Source organism: Canis aureus, chromosome 10 (genome assembly GCF_053574225.1).
Source record: "Canis aureus isolate CA01 chromosome 10, VMU_Caureus_v.1.0, whole genome shotgun sequence".
Classification (NCBI taxonomy): domain Eukaryota; kingdom Metazoa; phylum Chordata; class Mammalia; order Carnivora; family Canidae; genus Canis; species Canis aureus.
The window spans coordinates 17,433,574-17,450,163 of NC_135620.1; the positions used below are offsets into that span (position 1 = coordinate 17,433,574).

General features: G+C 38.2%; 1 protein-coding gene across 4 annotated transcripts in view; it reads left to right on the top strand.

Moving 5' to 3' along the window:
• LMNB1 (lamin B1) overlaps window positions 1-16,590 on the top strand; it is a 57,522-nt gene that overhangs the window by 12,547 nt on the left and 28,385 nt on the right. For 3 of the 4 annotated variants that reach the window (XM_077911479.1, XM_077911482.1, XM_077911483.1), the window contains exon 2: window positions 16,336-16,492. In XM_077911479.1, coding sequence (XP_077767605.1) covers window positions 16,336-16,492 — 157 coding nt within the window. Of the gene's footprint in view, window positions 1-2,068; window positions 2,195-16,335; window positions 16,493-16,590 lie in introns of those variants that run through there. The other variant, XM_077911480.1, reaches the window with a different exon arrangement.

The following is a 16,590-nucleotide window of genomic DNA, read 5'->3' on the forward strand; positions in this document are numbered from 1 at the left end:
ACTTTTTATTCACATATTTGTGGAATAGTACTATATGCCAGGCCTTGACCCAGATGCTCAGAATAGATGGAACACTCAGTCCTTATTATCAAGTTGCTTACATTTTTGCAGAAAACAAATACTATGCTATTGTGATACTGTAAATGCAGTATATTAATACAGTATAATAAGTGTTATGGTGAGAGTATCCACATGGTGTTCTGGAGGAAAAGACTACAGCTTAAGGCAAACTCGGAGCCTTGTGAAGTTTTGAAAGACATCCCAGGGGAATGAGCTAAGTATTGGGAGCTAAATAAGCACTAGATGGCTGGGAAACATTAGGAGAGGGTGTTTTCCTGAATGGCAGGCTCTGACTAGAGCAATAAGTATGTATGTGTGTGGTGGAGGACAGTTGAATTTTAAGAAATGAGGAGCCTTAAGAAAAAAGTGACATGAATGGATGAATCGTCTGGCCATTCTGTGGAGGAAATGAAGAGTAGAGGTAAAACATTGCTAAGGAAACTTGGGGAGTTAATGAGGTGGCCCCTGAATTCAGGGCAGCAGAAAAGGACATAAAATAGATTTAAAAGATGCTAAGCATGGTAGATTGGGGAGAAGAGTCTAGGGTGACTCCGCTTCTAAGCATGGGAACCTGGGGAAAGTGTTGCTTTTAGAGCTTGATGGGTAAGGAACTGGATTAGAGGACCTACTCAGGGTTAGTGGGGAGTTAGGGGAGATGTTAGTGGCAATCTAGACTACTTTACTAGAGTTCTGAAGAGAGACTTTGGAGATAGTTTTAGGAGCATGGGTGATATTTGGGGTTAAAAACAGAAGACAAGAGGGGCGCAAAGACATAGAAAACATCCACATAGGAGGACTAGGTAGAGAAAGGAAAACCCACAGTGGAGGTGGTAAGTAATAGAGAAGTAGAACAAGGGTTGAGTTCTGCGACAGGAATGCTGGTATAGTTTTGGTAGGTTAAGGCCTAAAAGTACCTATTAACTTTGGTGGCTGGGAGATTTTTGTTACGAGGAGTGCCTAATGCTAGTAAAAGGCAGTGGAATCAAAAGAAGTAGGATAATTAAGGAAGGAGCGGGAAGAAAGAGATTGTGAGATCACTTGTACAAGAATGTTGGCTGTGAAGAGACATTCTTAAAAGGTCTATTTAAAGTAGATTCCCAGTTGAACTTTATATTATAAAACATTGGCTAGAGGACCAGAACACTTTTTTATTTTATTTTTTTTTATTTTTAATTTTTATTTATTTATGATAGTCACACACACACACAGAGAGAGAGAGGCAGAGAGAGGAGCAGGCTCCATGCACCGGGAGCCCAACGTGGGATTCGATCCTGGGTCTCCAGGATCGTGCCCTGGGCCAAAGACAGGCGCTAAACCGCTGCGCCACCCAGGGATCCCCAGAACACTTTAAAAAAAAAAATTATTATTAATTTATTTATTCAGAGAGAGAGAGAGAGAGAGGCAGAGACACACGCAGAGAGAAGCAGGCTCCATGCTGGGAGCCCAATGCGGGACTCGATCCCTGGTCTCCAGGATCACACCCCCGGCTGCAGGCAGTGCTAAACTGCTGCGCCACTAGGGCTGCCCCAGAGCACTTATTCTGATAATGCACTTCACCTTCTTTGCTTAAAAGATTAGCTTCTAGGATAAAGACTGAAACCCTCAGTTATTACATAATTGCAGGTTAATGGATGTTGGATATAAGTTAGTATCCAAATAAGGATACTTTTATGTGTGAAAGAGGGAGCTATAAATTATGTTGGGACAACTGGCATGAATGGAAATTGTCCTGGGCAAACTGCGACATAGTAGTCATTCTGCCTCAAGGCTCTTCCCTGCCTGAGCCAGCTCCTTTCTGATTGCTACTTCACTTCTAGCTGTACTTGGTCATGCTCTCTCCTCTCACTATGAGGTGCTTTATTCAACCCTCTTTACCATGCTCCCTCTTAATAGCAACTTTACAAAAGTACCTTTGTCTAGACTTCTCTCATCTTTGGGTTAACTTCTCACCTCTCAGATGTCCACTTTATCCATTTTTTTAGGGAAGTCTTCTCCAACTATCAGATGTTTTTAATACAAGCCTGAACAACCAACCAACCAACCAACCAACCATCCTAGGACTACCCAGCAATGTGTATGTGTCTACTCAACTTAAGGACTCTAACAGTTCTCCCAAGTCTTCTCATGAAAAAAGGTTACCTTCATTTATTTTCATTGCTTTTTTGGTATTTATCTCTGTATCTAAATGACATCCATAGCACGATGGATTTCAGCACCATTGTACAACTCTATTACCATACCAATGACTGTCTCCTTTATACTACTGTATTTTTCATCTCTGTGACTCATTGTTTCCATAACTGGGAGCCTGTATCCCCCTTTCCTTTCCGCCATTTTGTCCATCCACACCCATGTCCCATCCCTCTGGCAATCCTCAGTTTGTTCTCTTATATTTATGGGTTGCTGCTTTTCAATTTTATTTTAAGAAGATTAAAATTGAGTGCTTGCTCCTAGGGTTCCCTCTCCCAGAGAGGTACATTCTCTTTGTTCTTATAGATGGTGGTATGTTGAGAGCTCTACTTCTATCTCTATTGTCTCAGTTCCTGCAAGCCAGCATGACGACTCTTTGCATTTATAAGCATCTCTTGATGTAGTTGTAGCCACACTAAACTCCTCCTTTCCAAGTCATCTCCTGAGGGACTAATTATTATTTATGTTATTGCTGGTGCTCTGGCTACAAAACTGCATAGGTCTTGAGAGGGTTGTCCAACTTTTTTTTTTTCCATTTGATCTGTTACTTTAATGTCTGCAGAATGCAAGAGTTTTTAGGAACACATATTGTGTTATGGCAGCCATGTCTTTCTGTACTATGAACATAATCTCCAACAGAACTCATTAGAGTACTGTCATTAGTTTTTCTTCCCTATACCACCTTTTGATTACCAGTGGAAATAGCATTTTTCTCACTCAGTTTTCTCTAATTATATAGAAAGACTTGATACTGTTAAACATCAAGACATTTGGAATCTTGAGGGTGTTTTTTTTTTTTTTTTAAATTAGTTTTATGTTATTGAAGAAATAGCATTCAGAGCCTTGTACTCTTCTCGAGGCTAGTTGCATAGCATAAACATTGATAGTTTGGGTATAGAATTCTAAGTTGTAAAGGACATTTCCTAAGGAATTTGAAGGCATGCTTTATAGTTTTTTAGCTTTTATTGTTGCTAAGAACTACTAATGAGTGAAAAATTAAAAAGCATGTAGCATCCTTTTTTTTAGTCAGTTCTGGAATCAATCTTTTCTTTTCTCTTTTCTTTTCTTTTCTTTCAAGATTTATTAATCTTCATCAATTAAAGCTGGGTTGTTCAGTCGATTAGGCATCTACCTTTGACTCAGGTCATGATCCCAGGGTCCTGGGATTGAGCCCCAGGTTAGGCTCCCTGCTCAACGGGGAGTCTGCTTCTCTCCCTCTGCCACTCCCCCCTCCTCCAACATGCTCTCTCTCTCTCAAAATATTTTTTAAAAAAGGATTTTTATTTCTTAGAGAGAAGAAGAAAGGGCAAAGGGAGAGGGAGAAAGAATCTGAAGCAGACTACATGCCCAGTGTGGAGCCAGATGCAGGGCTCAATCGCAAAACTCTGAGATCGTGACTTGTGCAAAAACCAGGAGTTGGAGGCTTAACTGACCTCAGCACCCAGGTGCCCCAGTTCTGAAATTTCTTCAGGGTGTTCCTCGGTGTGGGTTCCTTTTTTTCCATTGTGCTGGTCACATGGTGTTAGTTTTTCAGTGTGAAAATCCATGTCCTTCAGTCCTTGACAGATTTAAAAATTATTTTATTCATGATTATCTCCTATTTTACTGCTTCCTGAGTCTCTTGTTATTCAGATATTGGACTTCTTAAATGGATTCTTTAGCATTCTTATTTAAAAAAATGTTTTCTTTCATGGATGTTCTCAGTTTTATCTTCCAGTTTTTGCTTATTTAAATTTCATGGGTGCAGTACTTTCTCTTACCTTTTCAGAAGTCTTTATTTTCCTTCCTGGTTCCTTTGTGTTCCAAGTTAATTTCTTTTTCTATCTATTTAGTTCTGTGCATCTGTCAGTGCAGGAAATGGAAACCATTAGATCTTTTAAGCAGAAGAGAAAATGATATGGGATGCAGGTGTTTAGAAAAAATTACTAGAAGGATTAGAGGTGCTGGAATGATTCCTGGAATGCTGGAAATTTTGGGAGCTTTTATGACTGAGGCTACCACTGGAACCACTGAATTTAGAAAAACAGTGTATAGCACCATTCAGGACCAGGGAGCTGCCACTGCTGTTGCTACCAACATCTGCCCCATGCAACCCCACAAACTGGAGAATGGACATTAGACCACTGTTTTGGAGAAACTTCAGACTGCAACAATATCACATACCAGTGTCCCTTATGAGTATCGATGAAAAAATCCCCAAAACAAAATGATGGCAAACAAAACCTACCATAATGTAAAAGGACTACATACCATCACCAAGTAGGTTTTATCTTGGGAATGCAGGATTGGTTCAGCCTATGAAAGTCAGTACTGCAGTAAACCATATTAATGGCATAAAGGGCACCACCATCTCAGTAGATGCATAAAAAACATTTGACAAAGTATACTGCTCTTTCATGATAAAAATACTCAACTTGAGGAATAAATAAAAGGAAGCTTCTTAACCTGATGAAGAGTATCTATGAAAAATTTATGGCTAATATCATACTTAATATTAAGGACTGGCTGCTTTTTTCCTAAGATCAGGAACAAGACAAAGAATGCCCACTCTTACTTACCTTTCAGCATTGTATTGGAGGTTCTAGCCAGGGCAGTTAGGCAAGAAAAAGAAATAAAAGACATCCAGATTAGGAAAGAAGTGGCAAAACTATATTTGTAGATGCCATGATTTCATAGGAAATCCTAAGGGGTGGGGGGGAACTATTGAGAACTATTAAGTTCAGCTAAGTTTAAGATAGGAGCAATATGCAGAGCTCAATTGTATTTCTGTACAATAGCAATGAAGAATGAACAATCCAAAAATGAAGTTGAGAAAACTCCATTTTCAGTAGCATCAGAGAGAATGAAATACTTAGGAATAAATTGAACAGAAGAAATATAAGACTTGTTCACTGGAAACTATAAAATCTTGAAATTAAAGAACACCTAAATAAGTGGAAAAATATATCCTATGGATTTCTTTATGGATTTGAAGATGTTAAGATGGCATTTCTCCTCAAATTGACCTTCAGATTCAATGCAATCTCTCTCAAAAATCACAGCTGCCTTTTTGTAGAAATTGACAAGTTGAGCCTAATATTCATAGGAAATGTGTGGTACCCAGAATAACCAAAACAATCTTGATAAAAAAAACAATTGAAGGACTCAGTTCTTGATTTTAAAATATAGTGGTTCTCAGAATCTGATGGAAAGCATGAGTGAGGCTTCTTGACCAAGCTTCACTGTGAGTGAAATAGTAGGATCATATCAGCAGGGTTACCCACTGTCAGTGTTTTCAAGTCTTTCTTGGAGTTTAGATGCCTAGTCTACTGTGGGATCAGAGAGATTTAGAGGGACTATCCGCATCTCTCCAAGTCCACTGAATTCCCTTATTCTTGTGGTGTGGTACTGCTACCTTTGGGTGTGTCCTGTAATTGCCAGGTCTAAGATTCTGCTTTACTTTCCTTACAGAGTAACCTTTCGTCTTTGGCCATTGTGGATGAGGGTCTTTTGGCCCAGGAGAGTGCTAGGGAGTATTTGTATGTTTTGCTTCTTAATAGATTTTCAGCTAGTTCTATTTCAGAGTTACCAAAGTATCTCTGGTTGTCAATAGTGTCTGTAGTATAAAGTAGGTTAATTCTCAGGTGTCCTAGTGACTTAGGATTAGGAATCAGCACTTTTGTGTTGGCTCATTTTCTCTCATTCATGTTCAGCTTCCAAAATTTTGTCTTTTCCTCTTTTTTAATTATGAATTTGTGCCTTTGCTGGTTTGGTTGGGTTTCTGGAAGGGTAATAATAGAGTTGTGTTTAATGTGGTGACATTTTTATCCAGAAGTTATATCATGGACTCTTGGCAGCACTGTGTACTTTGTCTTTTCTCTTTCCTAGCACTTGTTGAGAAAGTTGCTGACAAATACAGTGTGTTAAGACACTTCTATATGATTGATCAGTTCCCTTATTAGAGTGGATTCTCTTTGTGGATAGGGTTTGTGTCTTTGTTTCCTATTTTATCAGTCCATTTTTCTAGCTCTCTCTAGGCTCTCCTGAGATGATTATTGATTTAGTGATTACCATTTTTGTAGGAGGCTATTCTCCTTTAAGATTGGGTTGCATGAAACCCATGGAGAGGCAGTAAAATAACTAATCATATTTTTAATTTCTAACTCATTATTCTGGTTTAATTTTCTTCAAAGTATTGATTACCTCTGCTATATATTAGTTTGCTTATGATGCTGCTACTCATTAGAAAGTACCTTCCATAAAAGCAGGGGCTTGTTATATTTTGTTCACTGCTTGTTTCTAAGCTGTCATCTTAATGGCCTGGCACACAATTGTGGTTACTGGTTGTATTTTTACCCCTAGGAAGTAATTTTTTTTTATTAGGATTTAAGGTCTAAGTGTGCCCTATAAGCAAGCACAGAAATAGTTATATATGTGAATCTCTTTTGTTCAAAGAAATGGTTCTCTGTTCAATTTGTCTTATTTAGTATTTTTCCTAATTATGTGACTTCAATTAGGGTTTGCCTGATTCTGATTAGGTTGCTAATTTGTTGACTGCTCACTTTATTGAATGAGTAGCAGAAGTTTGTTACCACCAGAAATTATTCATTGGAAAGCATCTTAGTCTTTTTTACTTGTGCCTGAGGAGACCCTTGCTAATGAAAATTGGAATCATAGGACTTCCTTTTCTTTTCTTTTCTTTTCTTTTCTTTTCTTTTCTTTTCTTTTCTTTTCTTTTCTTTTCTTTTCTTTTCTTTCTTTTCTTTTCTTTTCTTTTTTTCTTTTCTTTCTTTTTTAAGATTTAAAAAAATATTTGTTTATTCATGAGAGACACAGAGAGAACCAGGACCCCCCAGGACCCCGGGATCATGCCCTGAGCCAAAGGCAGATGCTCAACCACTGAGACACCCAGGTATCCCAGTGATCTTGGGACTTCCTAGAGATTTTTCCTGTGTTATATTTCTCTTAATTGTTGAGAAATTCATTAATTTTCCTCAGTAAAAATATTGTGGATCACATTCATTTTTCCTTTGAAAGGTGAGATATTTTGGGGACAGAATTGAGTCTGGTGAATGAATGTTAGTAGGTACTTTGAGTCCATTATTATGAAATAGCATAGTTTTATGAAAAGATTTATGTTTGGGCATATTAATAATTTTTACCTTATATTCAAATTGAAGTTAAATTTTTTAAAAAATAAGATTTATTTATTTATTTTATGATAGACACAGAGAGAGAGAGAGAAAGAGGCAGAGACACAGGAGGAGGGAGAAGCAGGCTCCATGCAGGAGCCTGACGTGGGACTCAATCCCGGGATTCCAGGATCGTGCCCTGGGCCAAAGGCAGGCGCCAAACCGCTGAGCCACCCAGGGATCCCCCAAGTTAAATTGTTTTTTAAAGTCTGGATGATGGCTAGATCATAAAAGGCATGTTAATTTTGAATGCTAGGTGTGAAGAGAGCCTCAGAAGCTGGATTGATAGTCACTTGAATAATTGCTCTACTCTTAAGTGCTGTTCAGCTGCCACCAGACAGCTGTTCAGAAGAACCTTACGGTACATTAAAGCACAGATCTCAAACAGCTGGGCCTGATTGGTTTGGCTGTCCATGTAGAGTAGGTCTCCTCCAAGGGATTTAAAATTCCTTGTTTGTTGGTTATGATTAGAAATAAGTTTCATATAGAATGATTTATGTTATGTTATCTGATTGCAGGTGAAGAACTAAATTGCTTTTTCCTTTCACCCCTGTAATTTATTTGTTTTACTGAATAAGAATGGTCCTGAAGTGAAATTTAGTGCCATTAAGAAAGGTAACTGGACAAAGAGAGGGTATTGTTAGCATGGAGTTCTTGTGTTCCTTTTTCATTTTCCTTTATTATCTCCTTTCCATTGAGGATATTACAATATGTACATTAGGGAAAATTCTGAATCTGTATTTATTGTCTATTCTTTTATAAGATGAACCTGGCAATCTGTAATAGCTTCTCACAATTGCTAGAAAGTGATCTAAGCAAGCAGAGAGTTGCATAGTATTTCGCTATAGAATATTAACAAGTGGACTTGAGAAAGGTTTGTTTTTGGTTTCTATAAGCTGTTCTTTTGCCTGACATGTTAAAGTAGTAATAAAAAACTCCACATACTTTTATTTCTGTTTCTTTAGAAACATGAATTTTCCTTTGGCTATTTTTTTTTTCAAGTTTACAGCTTTTAAAATTCTATATTCTTAGGTCTATGAATATTATAACTTATATGGATTTCCATAAGAAAACACATTTCCAACAGATTTTAGCAGGCATTTATTGAACTCTTGTCCAGTCTTGGATATATGCAGTATAATCTATGGTGAATTTCATGGAAGTGACATTTAATATCCAGAAACTATTCTACTATACTTTTATCTTGATATGTCATTATTAGACCAACTAAGAGGTCATCTGTATTTAGGTCTCTTTTTATGAATTGTAACTCTTTATACTTATATTTCTGTATATGAAAATCAAGGAACAAGGACAAAAGTGCTTGAGAAAATACTGAAAATTATGCCAATTGTGAATGAAGGAAACCAAACCCAAGCATGTGCATAGTCCCTGTCCTGAAAATGAACACAGATGCTTTGTTCAAAGATAACATTGTAGGTGATATAGAGAGGCTGAGTTCTGTCTGGGGCCAGGGCCTGGCTGGCTTGGTCAGTAGAGCATCAGACTCTGGATCTCAGGGTGAGGAGTTTGAGCCCCATGTGGAACCTACTTGAAATTAAGAAGAAAAAAAAAAGGAGGGGAGAGAGAAGCTGAGCTCCAGGATTCCTTTTGTAGTTGTGCTACTGGCCAAACTAGACAATTCATTCAGCTGAATTTGTGGTATAAAGTGACTTGTGTGACAAACAAAATGTTAACAGAAGGGCAGTAATTTGCCATTACTTAATTAACTATTCTGCAGTGAGTTTCAGATTATGTTCTGAGTATGTGTCCCCCTAAGTTTACTTTTAGATTTCTGTTTCATACTAGTTCTTTGTTCCTTGTTTAAGTGGCTAATCTAATTTCTCAAGTGTTTACAATTACAGTATGCTTACTAATTCATTTTCAAGTGGTTGCTGTCATATGCTTACTGAGTCTTTTTTTTTTTTTTTTTAAGATTATTTAGAGAGAGAAAGACCCCACGAGACGGGGTGGGGGGGGGGTGCAGAGGGAAAAGCAAACTCCCTGCTGAGTGGGGAGCTGGAGGTGTGGACCTCCATCCCAGGACCCTAGGATCATGACCTGAGCTATAAGGCAGATGCTTAACAAACTGAGCCACCCAGGTGCCCCTGCTTAGTAGGTCTTGAGTATTTTCTCTGTTATGTATGTGTAGTGTGACTTTATTTAAAATGTGCTCTGGGATGCCTGGGTGGCTTAGTGGTTGAGCATCTGCCTTCAGCTCAGGGCTCAGGGCATGATTCCAGAGTCTCCCGGGATGGAGTCTCACATCAGACTCCCAGTGGGGAGCCTGCGTTTCCCTCTGCATATGTTGCTGCCTCTCTCTCTGTGTCTCTCATGAATAAATAAAAATCTTAAAAAAAAAAAGTGCTCTACATTTATTACCTAGTAATGATGTTTTTCCCCTAAAAGCTACACCGAGCATTCATTTTTTAGTGATTCTGTAATTGAGTGCACTTTCAAATCTCCCATTCTTTGTTGGTAGGGCCTGTGGGTGTTGGGTACACTTAGATGAAGGATACTCAGGGAGTAGGAGACTTGTGTTGTCAAAATGGAAAGGGTAGTGCAGACATCTAAGGAAGTTCAAGCACTTGAGTTCCAGAGCCAGGTAGGTCAGTGCAGAATGCAGGGTTGAAATTATGGTCCTAAGTCAAGATCAAAGAGGTAGTAGGCTGAAAAACCAAGATGATGAAAGCAATGAAATAGAATGATGTTGCTGGTAGTAGGAGGTGATGAGGAGTAATTCTGAAAATGGCAAGTAAACAATTGCATTTAGGTTAGTTCTTTAGGCCCCAGAATATTATAGGGATGGGTCCCCAAGGTTAATGGTACTAGGTTCTTTTAGGAAAGTACAGCCATGTACAGGGAGCCTGATGCGGGACTTGATCCCGGGACTCCAGGATCACTCCCTGAGCTGAAGGCAGTCACTAAACCACTGAGCAACCCAGGGATCCCCAAAAGTTAATTATTTTTTATCAAGGGAGGCAATTCTTAATTAGAATGGAGTATCTGTTACATTTTATAAAAGTTTTCTTGGCTGCATTTGGGGTTTAGGTTCTTCTGTAAGCATCTCTAAGCAAGTATGTTTTCTGACTTAAATTCAGCAGTTTATTTCTAGTATTAGGTTCACATGGTGAATATAAATGAAAACACAGAAGATCTCTTAATCTGGAGGTAGGAATAGTTTAGGGAAGGTCAGCAACACTGAGCAAATCTGGGTAAGAAGTATTGTCAAAGAAAAATGTCCACCAAACCCTTCCGTGATAGCGTCTGGTAACTTGGGATTCCTAAGTAGCTCTTTGTTTTAGGGCATTGTCAGATGTTACTCTGTGCTTAGTCGGTGGCTGCAGCTAATTAATGTGTTGTATACGTTTTAGGATGTAATTTCTGCAAGTTACTATACTTTGACTAAGTGCTGATTCTTAGGTCATGACTTCCTGTATAATATGTAATGAATGAAAAATAATAATAGTTAGAAAACTATGACAAGATTATATAACTTTCTGCATGGCCCCCATGTGTCCTTGGTATTGGCAGCTCATGTGCCATATAAAACTCGTTGATTCATAGCTTATTAGATGGAGACTTGCCTGTAAACTTAATTTTTTTATGGTGCATTCAGCCTAGGAAATTGGCAAGATGATATTGAGGGCGTGTAGGTGTGTGAATTTTAGAGATTATAGAAGTATCACAGTTAATGTTTTTTTTTCTTCTAGGAAAAAAACATATATAGCATAAAAAAACAGAGCAATATTTTCTGGGGAGTATGTGTGTGTGTGGTTTCTTTTAAGATTTACCAAAATAGGGATCCCTGGGTGGCTCAGCGGTTTAGTGCCTGCCTTCAGTGCAGGGCGTGATCCTGGAGTCCTGGGATCAAGTCCCACATCAGGCTCCCTGCGTGGAGCCTGCTTCTCTCTCTGCCTGTGTCTCTGCCTCTCTCTGTGTGTGTCTCTCATGAATAAATAAATAAAATCTTAAAAAATAAAAAAGATTTACCAAAATAGTCATTATCTATCTATATGTTGTCTATGTAGAAGATAGAGGTTAATAATTTGTGGCCCTTGCCCTGAAGCAGTTCTCAAGTCACTTGAGGTAGCTGAGTACATCCACAAATACGGGTTTGTGTGAAAAGTGTAACAGAACTATGTGCAAGGTGCAAAGATGGTATTTAACTCTCTTCCTTTTCCCTCTTGAGCCAGGGCAAATAAGGTTAGCTTTTATATGCAAATTCACAATGTTACACTTCAAAGATACTGTATGACTTCTTGCAGAGTACAGGAAATATAAGAAGCCAAAATTAAGAGGGTTCACCTACGTGACTGAAACACAGTGATTTTAACAATCAAGCCTAAATAAGACCAAGGAGTGGTGGGGGCGCCTGACTGACTCAGGAGGTAGAGCATCCGACTCTTGATTTCAGGGTAGTGAGTTTAAGCCCCAGGTAGGTCATGGAGCCTACTTAAAAAAACAAAACAAAAACAAAAACAAGGCTAAGGAGTAGTGGAGTAAACAGGATGAGAGTAGGATATGCTACTAATTTGTGGTACCTTGAGCCACCATTTCAGCTGTGGTGCCAGCTGAAATTTGATGTGAAGTTCTCAGTTGCTTACACTATGCCATTAATCTGTAAAAATATAACTTCTCCCATTATAAATTATTTCTTAAAGCTCTAACTTTCACATCAGTAGGCAGATGTAAATCAGAAGTTGAAATTGTGCTTAAAATTGCAGATAGGGCAGCCCCACGTGGGTCAGCGGTTTAGCACCGCCTTTGGCTCGGGGTGTGATCCTGGGATCGAGTCCCCATGTCGGGCTCCCTGCATGGAGCCTGCTTCTCCCTCTGCCTGTGTCTCTGCCTGCCTCTCTCTCTCTCTCTCTCTCTCTCCTGTCATGAATAAATAAATAAAATCTTAAAAAAATAAATATTAGATAGTGGTGTAGCAGAATTTGTTGTACTTAATTTTGTTAATTAATTTTAAACCAGTAGCTTTTTGAATATTGTGTAACACTCTGAAATATGATTTTGTTTTAAATTATGTTTTATGACAATATTTCTGCCCAGCTCTGCTCTATGTCGTGGGACAAAATTGCTTCTTGCAAGCATTGATTCTGTTATGAGTTCCCAGCTTTAGAACCCAGCCCTTGTATGAACTGAACAAACGTTTTTGTTATAAATTAATGAGTATGTGGAATAGCTTTTTTTTTTGACAGCTGATTTTCCCCCCTCCTCCTAAAAGAATCTTCAGTGAAAGGATGCCATCTTGTGGATTTGAAAAAGATATGATTTAAGAAAAAAAAATTACTGATAAGACTGCTGAGATTTTATGCATGTAGTTGTTTTCTGATACCAAAATGAAAAGAGATGAATACTATTATTCTCTTTATATGCACTTATCCTTTGGACAATTTTTTCTTCATTTTATTTGAATTGTAAAAGATTATTTTAAAAATTCCTGTTAGCTATTCCTCTTCTAGTGCGTTCTCAAACATCAGTTATAAAAGTGTTCGTCTACAATAGCAGTTTTAATTAAGAATTGTTATTGAAAGTTTTGATACTAAGACTCTCCTAGTGCCACTATTAATGATAACAATCATTTGGAATGAAAAAAATACTATCCTTGAAATAACTATTGTTTCAAGAATTATTTGACAGAGATGTATCCAAAGGAACCTTCGTTCTATAATATAGAACTTCATTTAATAAAAAGATATTTATTTATTTGAGAGAGAGAGCACGCACATACATGTATGGGAGCACTGTGAGGGGTAGGGGGAGAGAAAGAGAGAGAGAATCATTCTTTCAGCAGACTCCCTGCGAAGCACATAGCCTGCCATGGGGCTTGATCTCAGGACTCTGAGATCATGACCTGAGCCAAAATCCAGAGTTTAAAAAAAAAAAAGTTAAAAAAAAAAAAGTTAAAAAAAAAATCCAGAGTTAGTCATTTAACTGACTGAGCCACCCAGGTGCCCCAAAAAGTGATATTTTAGAAGACAAACCTCAATTCGAACCTCATTTTTGTAGTTAATAGTATAAACTGAAATAAGTTTTCCTCAAGATATTAGGAAGGCCCTTTTTTCTGTTAGGAAAATCTTAAAATCACCTCTTATGTAAGAAATGGAATGTGTTTTGCAAGCTTGGGATCAGTGAGTTCTTATGTAATATTAAGGGAGTTGGTATAAAATAAAACAGAAACAGACTCAGATACAGAGAACAAATATGGTTGCTAGAGGGTTGCAGGTTGGGTAAAATAAGTGAAGAGGATTAAGAGATACAAACTTCCAGTTATAAATAAGTGATGGAGATATAAAGTATAGTACAGGGAATATGCTCAATATTGTCATACCTTTGTATGGTGACAGATGATAACTACATTTATCATGGTAATAACCATTTTGTAAATGGATATAAATGTCAGATTGCTAGGTTGTATACTGAAAACCAATATAATACTGTATATCAACTCACTTCAAATAAAATTATATTAAAAGGGAATTTCTATATGATATATCATCAAGTCATAAAAATTACTTTTCAAAATAACTTCATTTTCATTTATTTAATCTCATTTTGTATCTTGATTTATGTCTCCTGTACATCTTGGTTTATAGTATTAATTCTGTTTTAAAATAATAGTTTTCCATTTCTTCAAAAACATTTCTTACTGAAAACCTGTATGTAGTGAGTGTCTCTTTATTAAATAAGAAGGGCATATGTTCTTACTCAGAGACCACCAGGATTCTGGAACATTGGCCCTTGAGAGTTCTTTGATCTAGTGTCGCTAGTACTCATGGAAGGGAAATCATTGAAGGAAAAAGTTGTTATCCACTAGAACTCTAGATTTAATGCTCCTAAATTGCTCCTTTAATTTTGGTGGATTATGGCAGCCTTTATTTAAACTGCATCTTCTTTTGTTTCCTCTTGAGCAGGGAGCGAGAAAGCTTCAAGTCAGGGGCATAATTTGATGTCTTGCACTTTTTCTTTTTCTTTCTTTTTTACACAGAACAAATTTTATCATCTCGAATGCTGGCGCATAACCAATAACAAGCTTAATTAGAGGAAGAGACAGAGGGAAACCTGAGATACTGAGGTGGACTTCTGGGCAGGTTTTAAAACCTTGAAAGGTTGAGGGCATAATTGTTAGTCTTTCTTATTTTTATTTTTTTTAGATGTAGGGCTTTCCTTTTACTTGACATTTTCACTTTAACAATTCTTATATAGGGATCCCTGGGTGGCGCAGTGGTTTAGCACCTGCCTTTGGCCCAGGGTGTCATCCTGGAGACCCGGGATCGAATCCCACGTTGGGCTCCCGGTGCATGGAGCCTGCTTCTCCCTCTGCCTATGTCTCTGCCTCTCTCTCTCTGTGTGACTATCATAAATAAATAAAAAAATTTAAAAAACAAAAAAACAGTTCTTATATATTATGAAGTTCAACCAAAGCTCTTCACCTGTAAAGTTAAGTGAAAATCAGAAAGTGAGTAAAACAATATCTCCAGTATGTAAGAGTATTAGAAATAGTTTGTTCTTTCACATAGATTTTAATGTCTAACTTTGAAATTATGGATGTCTTAATTTTTGAGTTTTAAAAACCATAAGACAAATTTTCTTGAATTACAGGTCATAGCTTTATAAATGATCAAGATACATGTACAAATAAAATTTCAGATACTCTTAAACACATTTTGAGATAAATCACACATGATATATATTTCTTCTTGGGTTTGCTTATCTCTTTGGGATACTTAAGAATACCCAGTTTATTTCACACTAAAAATTTAGCCTTGAGCACTGGCTTGGACAGACCACAAAGAGGGACCTTCAGAATTCTCTTAGTAGGCTTTCAGTCCAAATAATTCAGACATCTTGTGTCCTAAATTGAATGTTAGTACTTTTCCTCATGTAATTAGTATCAGTGGGGGTCTTGAACTGGCAGTTTGTCTTGGTCATAACTTATTCTTAAAAACCATTCCTTATAATGAAATACGAAATTTTCCTCAATGCAAGAAAAATAATCTGGATCAGTAACAAAGTCTGCGGGTGTTTTAGGAACATTCTTGAAAACAGATTTCCACAGTACTAATATGTTTCTTCTTTAGCAATTCTTTTTCATAACTGTGCAGTCACTGCCCTATTCTATTCTGCACAACAACAACAACAAAATTTTTTTTGAAGATCAAATTTTTTCCTTGGCACCGTTACTATCTATCTGGAATGAGCCCAAAAGACAGTGGAATGTCGGGTCTCTCCTCAGGTAGCTTCCTCCTCTTTTAACAGCATTCAATTACTCTGTCAGTGATCTAATCACAGCCAAGATCTTTGGTCAGACGATTGACAACCATAAGTGAAAAAAGCTCTTTGATAAAAGCCAACTGTTCAAGCGGGGTGTTCTCATAATGCATTTGAAACCCGCCATCCCCCCCCCCAAAAAGAAAGAAACCCGCCATCCAGGGCTGCTTCCCCTCGCTCTGGATGTTCTCAGAAACACCTTGTTGGCTTCTTCCAGGGCCACTGATACTCTGTAGCTGCCATCAGTCAGTTGTTCCTCTTCCGGATAATCATAGTTGTCTTCCTAGTAATCAAATTCCTCATCCTCGTCCTCGCTCTCAAAGTCAAGGCCTGTGAGCTGGCCTGGCTGCTCCTCAGGGATGGGCCAGTGAACAAGGCCTTGTTCTCCTGCGGCTCTGCCATTGGGGCCGCCTCCTCCTCCACTGGGCCTTCCTACTCTAGCTGTGGCTGGGCCCTGTGGCAGGAGGGGTTCAGGGATGGCTCCCAGCTCCCACTGCCTACCTCATCGGGCATCACATCCATCTGCGGGGTCATTGCTGTCTTCATACAGCTCGGACAGCTCATTCATATCCGATGTTGTACAAGTGGCTCAATCTCTAGCCGGGCCTCTTGCACTTTTTCAAATTTCTTACAGTTATGCTAAGAAGGAATCAGATCTCAATGGAGCCCAGATGAAGCTTCGAGAATATGAAGCTGCACTGAATTCTAAAGATGCAGCTCTGGCCACGGCACTTGGTGACAAAAAAAGTTTAGAGGGAGATTTGGAGGACCTGAAGGATCAGATTGCCCAGGTAAGGCAAACTCTGATTTTGATCTGTGTTGGGAGGTTAATTTGCCCCATCTGACTGGGTCGATTGGTTAGAGTAGATTTTTGAATTAATTTAAAAAA